The sequence below is a fragment of the Akebia trifoliata genome, chromosome 4 (assembly GCF_017979445.1).
Source record: "Akebia trifoliata isolate Shusen 1 chromosome 4, ASM1797944v1, whole genome shotgun sequence".
Taxonomy (NCBI): Eukaryota; Viridiplantae; Streptophyta; class Magnoliopsida; order Ranunculales; family Lardizabalaceae; genus Akebia; species Akebia trifoliata.
The window spans coordinates 45,234,747-45,244,078 of record NC_141378.1 but is presented as its reverse complement, the minus strand read 5'-3'; the positions used below and the strand labels follow the sequence as shown (position 1 = coordinate 45,244,078).

Below are 9,332 nucleotides of genomic sequence, written 5' to 3'. Positions count from 1 at the left end.
TATCCATACCCCTTTTGTTACTTAGTGAAAGAGACAAGAGTATATTAATTTTTTTTTTACATAATAAATACTTATTTATGTAATTATTACCTACCTCTTTCATAATAAATGTTAAGGGTATTTAATCTTTAAAATTAAATGTCTTGTTACAATAAATAATTTGGCAATCAATGTGAATAAGTATTTATTATATAAAAAACAAAATGAATAAAGGTATTATTGGAAAAATTAAGTATTGGACAATGCTAACGTCCCATGAAGTATATATAATATATATATATATATATATATATATATATATATATATATATATATATATAGATATATATATATATATATATATATATATATATATATATATATATATGCAAAAAAGTTGAAGGCAAGGGCATTCCAGGCAATTTCGGTTAGTCCCCGTGGAAGACCAATGTCAAGGGATGTATCATAACTTTGAAAAATATAGAGATGTCTCTAAGTTTCATGAAAATGTGGGGGGGCTTTTTTTTTTTTTTTTACAATTACGCCCAATGAAAAAGGATGACAAATTATTGAACCCTAATAACACCTTTTCTTCCCAAGACCCAAACCCATTTATTTGCCTTGGAACGGTCTAGTCGTCCATCGATCTCTCAGTCTCAGACAAAGGGCGCAAGGTTTTAGCTTCCTTCTTCTGTGAAAGGACCCAAGGTAACTTCTTTTTTCCTCAAATCTGTTTGTCTCATCTGGTGGTGTAGGCATTTTTTTTTAATTTTTTTTGGTTGTGTTTATAACTTGTAGTCTTCTCATGAGTATTACTGACAAAAATGTTCCTTTTTTTTTTTTTTTTCAATCTGATTTTGCAACTTTTAATCTCTTTCTTCTCTTTAATGAAATTCTACACTAATAAAAAAAAAAAAAAATTAATTCCCTTCTACACCAAACAGAACATATCTAAGTTGACAAGGTTCTCAATCCTTCCTTGTAATTGATTTTTAAATAATTGAGTTTGGTTAAGAGATTGGCTACAAATATAACATGTTTGGCTTCTTTTTCACTTGGAATTAAGTAGGCTAAAGTCATTTTGGAAGGTTTTGTGATTACTGCTTCTTTTATGGATGGAAATTAAGTTATTTGGAAGATAAATATGTTGATATAAAGAGTGCATATTTTGTTCTTAGGTTTATGGTTGACCCTATATCACACATACCTCCTTTTACTGATATAATATTCTTAAGCCAATTGCTTCAATACACTTGTAACTTGGTCTAATTTAGTATGATTATTATTGCATGGAGGTATTTTGACATAGATGGAGGATGATGCTGCCCCTCCTAGATCTCGAGTTAAGGCGACAATCTGTCTTGGTTCAGAAATTTATAATGTCAATGCGACCCATGGTGTACTTTCTGAACAGCTGGTTTTGATGAAAGAGAAGAGTATGAGTGTATTAAAGGAATACATCACCAAACACAACGTTCCTAATGATGTCCCTGATGAAGTTGGGGAATGTTCTTCCGAAGACGATGATGATGATGAAACCCCAGAGAAGCCTCCCAAGAAACGAAAATGACTTGTTTTCCTTTTTCCCGAGATGCTTTGGAACTTAAATGGGAAGATTGGTTGCCTTGTTATTAGTAATGGTTAAGTGATTAGTTTCCTGTAAGGACTTGTAAGGAAAACCTTCCTTCCAAGATAGTAACTTGTACTATGACTCAAATCGACTATTGCTAATCAAGATTTAAGGGAAAGTCATAGATCCTTATTAGTTTAATCATTTTATTTTATTATTATTATTATTTGTTTTTTTAGCAAGGGAAGCTGAAGCAACATTACTTTACTATGCTTATAACTTAGAAAAACAACTACTGCTTATCTCATAGGTCCCAACTAGGTTAATCATTATAGTTTATTATGGTTTGATTAAACACATTCCTTTTTTCAGTCCATGTGAAAGTTTTTGGACACTGAGATTCGTTTATATCAATGATTATGTTTCTCATGTTTTATTCATTGTCTTAAATTTCTAAGTAGTTTCATAGTATTTTCATCCAAGGTGAGCCTAGTATTTGTGTGTTGTGGATTGAAGATCATAATATACTCATGTTTTATGCATCCACATCCAAAATTAGAAAAAAAAAAATCCAAAATATTAAGTTCAGTGAGGCATATGAGATGGATTGTAGCTCACATGGAAGTTGTGTTGTTTCTGCTTGCTTTTTTTCTTTAAAAAAAACCATAAAATTCTTTTGTTAGTAAGTATGAGATAGATTGTAGCTATGTATTTATGATTAAATTAGTTGGTAGCCATGGTTGGGGTTGGTTTGGGTCATTTGGAACATCACATTTTTTTTTCTCTCTTTACAAACTAATTTTGGTTGTCTATAAACCTGAGCACTAATATAGGAACTTCTTGGAAGTTTGCTATCCTCATCTTTGCATATAACTATTTTCCTTTTATACAAGAAATCTAAGGCATGCATCTAGTAGAATGTGGCCATGTAGTGCACCAGGAACACGTGGTGGATATGGATTATATCTCCCCATGAATGTTTGTTGTTTTTTTAACTTTTAAAAAAAAAAAAAAAAAATCTACATTCCTAACTGGAAGTCTCCTATTTCTTCAAAATTAGCATTTTTGGTCTGTCTTGTATTATGTTATGTTTGTGTCTTGGTAGTATTTTATGGGGCAGACTACTATCTTGAGCAACTTTGTGGGGTTATTTTTTACTATTTCATAACTTTTGCTATAGGGACAATTTCAAATAAACTCATTTTAGGGTTTTGTGAGAAAGTTTCAGTTTTGGCTGGTGTAGGTGAGATAGAGTGATGGTAACCTTGTGAAAAAGGATACCATCTTCCTGTGGACATAGGGAATTTAGCCAAACCATGTAAAATTTGTGTTACTTATACCATTGTCATTATTTCTTTTGGCTAAATTTCTACATTTTGGACTATATAAAGCTAGATAAGATCCTAATCAATAGTCATCAATTTTTTGGTCATGCTTCCTTTGCCTCAACAGATGCATCTTGTGTTAAATCTATTGAAGATTCAATGGACCAAATTTTTTGTTCACTGTTTATTTTCTTGAATAGTATGGGAAGAGTTCTTTTAGAATTTTAGCATTCAATGGACTCTCCCCAGATCGATATGACATGATAGCATTTGCTCCTAGAGAGAGTGGGTTTACTTTCCAATTTCATCCAGAAGACCAAAATCTCTTTTTTTATAGTGATGCACGATATTGAAAGAGTTCAAGGGGGGTGTTGGCATACCCATTGACTAAGATATTACTTTTTATGATATAAAAGAATTGAACCCAATCCCAGTTTGGTAAAGAAAGGATATTAGCTTAGTAGAGTAGAAAGTTGGTAATATTCTTGAGGTTGCTTTGTTCTCTTTTCTCTTGGAATACCAGTTTCTGTTGGTGATTCTTTCCTCTCCACCACCTACTATGTAGTTTTACATTTTTCAATTTTTCTAGAATTTAGGTTACTTTGGCCCAAGTGAAGCCTAGTTGTATCAGTCTTATCAAGTTTTTTGGAACAAATCAGCGCTGGTGATTTCTCTCCTATTGGTGGAGATCCTCGTAAGTACGTGCTTTGACTGTGATGACACAAATTCCTCTTAGCCATGTTCTCAACCAATGACATGCATTTTTTATATTAATATTTTCAGCTTAAGAGTAAGATTAGGCATCTCACTTATATGATTGGTTTATAATGTTTCTATTCAATATTGAATGTCTTATTATTATTCATTGTTAAGTATATGAAGAACAAAGTAGTCTTGGTAAAATAAATATAAAAAAAAACTATTGGTGAAAAATGTGTTCTTCCATGTCAATTGTTCCAAGACTCTCTTTCTAAGTAAAATTGTCAATTACACTTTTTTACCAACCTATGATGACATATCTAACTGGATACATAATGGGGATTTTGAATAGTTGATGATACACATAAGTGTAACTAAGCATCCAATTAGATATGGACCACCTTAATTATACAAGAGATCATAGTTTTACCAAATTCTTGAAAATACCTACTATTGTATTCAAATATTTTTTTTTATTTTTCAAAAAGGAAAAAAAAAAATTATTTTTTACATCAGCTGACATTTATTAGAAAATGCATCTTAGAAGTTGGTATGAGTTTGGATGGTGAAGGATTTGTGTACCATAACATTGTGTAAAAGACTACATAAAGGTAATAATAGAGTACTATAAAGTCTTTGAATTCAGAGCACTACTATACTTCCAACCAACAAAGGCAAGTCCAACAACACCACATCAATTTTGAAATTTCATGACAGTTTGAATGAGGAACTTTTAACTTGGAGGTCTATATTTTATAGAATGATCAAAATGACTTTATAGATAAGAGGGGAAAAAAGGCATATTTATGTAGTATGCTTCCATGTAATATATGCAAGACCTTTCCTAATTATCAACTTCCAGTCAGTCTGGTTATCTTAAGAGGACTACTTAAGAGAGTGATATTATACCAGACTGTCATACTTGCCTCCATTTAACTATCACCAAGTTTTCAATTTTGTTCAAAATTTCCCTTTTGGAAAAGCCATACCCCATATCACCTTGTATATTTCTTCTCTCTATTCTGATTAATAAATGATCTATCATTTTCATTGGTATAAAACTTTGTCAAAAACATATCTTATTTCTCTCTTTGTTTTTTTTTTTACTAGAAGACATCATTTTCATTGGTATAAAACCTTGTCAAAAACATATCTTATTTCTCTCCCTTTCTTTTTAAAATAGAAGACCTTAGTAGTTGGTATAAATCCCTACAATGAGGTACAATCCCTAAAATTCATTTTCTATGAGCGATCAACCAACCATATATATTAATCACTCGAGCGAAACTGAAATAACTATTAATGTGAACTACTAGTAATAGAAGATTCAAGAGAAGATATTAATAATAGTCTTGCTTAAATTATTCATATCATCCACACCCAATTTTTCAACCGTCCAAATCCCATGATTATTCAAACCAACAACATAAAAGGATCATTCAAAGGCCCACTGATTCTCCCTCCGCACTTCTTCCTCTTCCTCTGGGGTGAAGTCATTCCTGATGTTAAATGTGCTGCGAATCTCCTCTGGTGTCTTACCCTTAATCATGTCAGCCACCGTTTGGCAGGTCAGGTCCAACAAACTCTTGATGTTCAAATAGTTTGCAGCCTGATAAAAATAATCCACCAAACCAATCAGTAATACGATAGAAGTAAAACTTGGATGTAGGAATACTAAATCCACAATAATAACAAGCATCTGCATAGAAACCTCGGAAACAAGACCACAAGAAAATTGTTCTTTTTTCCTCATATTTTGATAGAATTCAGCACTTGGATCCAATTAAAGGACTGCAACAGTTGCAAAAGAAAATATTTATTGGTTCATACAGTTGAAGAATGTTTAACATTACAACACTAAAAGTATGACTACATAGAGTCCAAGCCTTTAGTGAAATATGAACACCTAGTGCTCCAGATCGTTGTTGTTGTTGTTCAAGAATTATTCTTTTTTTTTTATTATTTTATCAGGGTTAATTGAAGATGGGGATACCAAGTAGTAGATTAACTGACAAATCATTTAATTTAAATCAACACCAGTGCAGTTCCACAAAAGAAAATTGCAATAATATCACACTGAGAAGTGCAAACTCTACCCTACACCCCCACCACCCAACCACAACCAACTTGCTGTATCATAGTAACCATCAAATGGTATACTTACATTCTATTTAAAGCATGCAAAAAACCTTTAGACAGCAGGGCAAGCCAAAGGCAGAGAATCTTTCTAACTGCAACATATGCTGATGCCTACCAAAATGGTGTGTTACCATCCCTCTAGAATTACAAAAGCCGGAAAGAGCTTTTTTTGTAAAAAAAAGTAAAAAAAAACCCCTAATGGATTCAACTTCCGACCTCCTGATGCATGAGATTTCTAAATTTTACCAAATTAGCAAATTCAAGAACCAAAATATATATATAAAACACATCTTTATGCCCACATAAACATATAAAACACATCTTTATGCCCACATAAACATATAAAACACATCTTTATCCCCACATAAACATATTTACCAGTCTAAGATCTATTTGGGAAGATCCAACAGTGGAAAATGCTTCCACTAAAAACCAACCTAACTACCTAAAACTACCCACTTTTTTAATCTAAAACTATCTATACTCTCTCTCAAGAAAGAAATCAGAGTCAAATGCCAAGCAACCCATCACTCTCTTTATGGAAGAGAGAGGTAAATGTTTCCATAAATCTATTATCTTTCCATTCTTCTAAAATAGATTAATGCAGTTTTTTTCTCTTAAATTTTAGTAATGTTTGGGTATGCTTTGATTGGAGAATGCCTGAACATTTATGGTATGGTTGGAGAGTGTCGGATCTTCGAGATTTTTCATGATTTCAACATTGAAAGTTTGGGGGAAAAAAAATGAATAAAATATCAGTCAATATTGAATCCAAAAAATAGTAAACTTTAAAAGAAAAAAAATACAGAACATACATAATCTCAATAAGCACTTCCAGCAACAAATTGAAGTTATAAAGACATCTTGGTTCGATGACTTTCATATGAAAAAAGCTCTAAAAATCATCCCCTTACAACATCAACAAGTAACCCTCGCTAACAATCACAATCTTCTTAAAAAGAAGATTAGATCATCTTAGATTATAATTCATGGTGTTTAACAAAATATTGTAGAAAAGAGAGAAGATTTACATTCTCTTCAAATTACAAGGACAAAAGAGTCAAGAGTATCATCGATCAAAATTAACAAATCCGTGCATGCAAAAGATGACCACCCTGGATTACAAAATTGACATCTTTAAAAAAAATTATGGTAAATTTCAACCTAAAAACCCCCCTAACTCAATTAGAACACCGACTCCAAAAGATCGGAGCACAATAATAGAAGAACCAAACCCAAACTATATATTGGAAAGAAACCCTAAAATAATCTCTCACTCAACATAAATAAATAAATAAATAAATAAATAAAAATAATTCATGAGCAAAGAAATAATACCCTTGCAATCAAGATTGAACAATTAGAGAAAAATTAACTAAACAACATGAAACCCTAAAAACAAAAATCGAAAAGAAAGGAGTCTCGTCTCACCAAGATTAGGTCAAAGAGGGTGGCTTGATCAACCTTGACAAAGTCAGCATCCCAGATCTTGAGTGGATCATCTAGGGCAAGGTTTGGAGTACGATCATCAGTCTTGGTGGTGGTGGTGGGGGTTTCAACATGTTTTTTGCAGTATTCGATGATCTTGGACAAGATCTTAGCACTTACGTTAGGTAAGGGAATCCCATCATCTGCGCAATCGTCTTCGATCATATGTTTGATGGTCTGAGATTGAAGAGCCACATTTTCCTCCACATCGAACACATCTCCTTCACAACTCCTCAAACTCACCATCTTCAACTTCTGCGACGCCATGATTGATTTCTCTCTCAAACAAAACAACTCAGCTTTTTCAAACTATCTTTTTAATCTCATCTCACTATTACTTATAATAATAATAGAATTATTACTTTCTAGAAACATCTTTTCGGAACCTGATGTGGGACTTTCCTTTTCTGTTTCTGTATTTATGATTCTTTTAAAATATATTTTTTTCTATAAATGCTTAAGTTTTTCAAACCGCCAGTGCCATCATTTACGACATTTTTTTTATTTTATATACTTATAATTTTGAATATTTAGATTTATTTCAATAATTTATAAAAAGAATAAAAAACCGAAGCTGACTTTCTAAATTTTTTGACGATTAAGTTCTAATTTTTTATTCTAATATCTTTTTTGCAATTATGATATATGCATTTTGCATATTTCATGAAGATTCATCCATTATCAAAGTTGTAAAAGCAAATAAATAAATCTGGATTGCATTTACGATATCGAGTTCATTACTTTTTTTTGATAACCGGGTATCACCACTTTTTGTCGTAGAGTTCAACATGTTTATTATCTGAGTTCAAAATGTTTATTGTTGAGTTCAATAATATTACTTTTTTTTTTTATAATCAGGTATCACCACTTTTTGCCGTAGAGTTCAACATGTTTATTGTTTGAGTTCAAAATGTTTATTGTTAAGTTCAATAATTTTTATTATTAAGTTCGACAAATTTTTAAAATTTTGAATTAAAGTTATCACAACGGATATATCCACTTGCTATCACTTTAGTTGATATAACCGCTATAACAACTCTTACAAATGTCCCCGTCAACCACTTTAGATAATTGATGAATTCAACAAGAAGAGCTATTTCAATGGATATATCAACTATATATTTGCTCTGATAACTTGAATTTGAAAATTTTAAAAATTGTCAAACTCAACATTAAAAAGTGGTGAGATCGATAATAAAAATGTTGAATTCAACAATAAAAATTGGTGAACTTGACATAGTAAATGTGATCTAGATTGTTTATTATTTTTTTGTTTTTACGACTTCATTATTGGATAAATCTTCTTGAAATAACCAATGCATATATCATAGTAGTGAAACGAATACTCAAATCGAAAGCTATGACGTAAACTTTACAAAGATTTAAAATCTCAACTTTGTTATTCATTTTTTATATATAAATCATTGGAATAAATCAATAAATGAATCTAAGTATTCATAATTGGGAGCATATCATTCTCCATTCGCTATTCATGGTAAAAAATCGTCGAAAATTATCATATTCATCATTGAAAAACCTAAGTATGTAAAAAAGACGAGAAAAATGGTAGTTTGGGTATTTCAAAAACATAATCACGAGAAATGATGTTGAGGGACCATTATGGAAAAAAAAAAAAGTTACTTCATGGACTATCAAACTATCGTCCAAACGTTAGGGATTATTTAGAATGAACAAAACCCCTTCCACAAGGTCTATTAAGAAATTTATCCATAATTGCAATTTGCGATACATTTTTATTAACAACTTTTAAGAATATTCAATTAAAAAAAAAAAAGAGAAATAATTTCTTTACTAACTCGATCTCAAATTTTACTAAGGGTCGTTGAGCTCAAATAGATTATCAAATTGGCAATCCAACACCGCAACCCTCTAGATCTGGTGGAAAAACTCAAAACAAAAAAATAAAAAATAATAAAAATTGGACTTGATCCAAGGTTTTTGAAATGGATGGCTATTGAACTCCCACCGAACTCACAAATTTAAAATTAACATTTAATGATGAAAAATTGCCCTTTTTAAGTACATAGAATTTTGTCCTTTATATCCTTGTGGCATCAGATCATGTTTTTTAAATACCCTTGATATAATTTGAAATCTTACTAAGTTTGTAA

General features: G+C 31.2%; 1 protein-coding gene and 1 long non-coding RNA gene across 2 annotated transcripts; one reads left to right on the top strand and one right to left on the bottom strand.

Moving 5' to 3' along the window:
- The first annotated feature begins 540 nt into the window (after positions 1–540).
- On the top strand, positions 541–1,750 carry LOC147405257 (uncharacterized). Its single transcript, XR_015178116.1, has 2 exons — positions 541–687; positions 1,275–1,750. It is a non-coding gene; the product is annotated as an uncharacterized LOC147405257 (long non-coding RNA).
- Positions 1,751–4,936: 3,186 nt separating this feature from the next.
- LOC147405256 (SKP1-like protein 1A) lies at positions 4,937–7,529 on the bottom strand. Its single transcript, XM_086441498.1, has 2 exons — positions 7,144–7,529; positions 4,937–5,182 (listed from the first exon to the last, which is right to left on the bottom strand). Exons 1-2 carry the CDS (start codon positions 7,465–7,467, stop codon positions 5,009–5,011), a joined length of 498 nt encoding a protein of 165 aa, XP_086297624.1. The 5' UTR covers positions 7,468–7,529; the 3' UTR covers positions 4,937–5,008.
- Between the last annotated feature and the right edge of the window lie 1,803 nt (positions 7,530–9,332).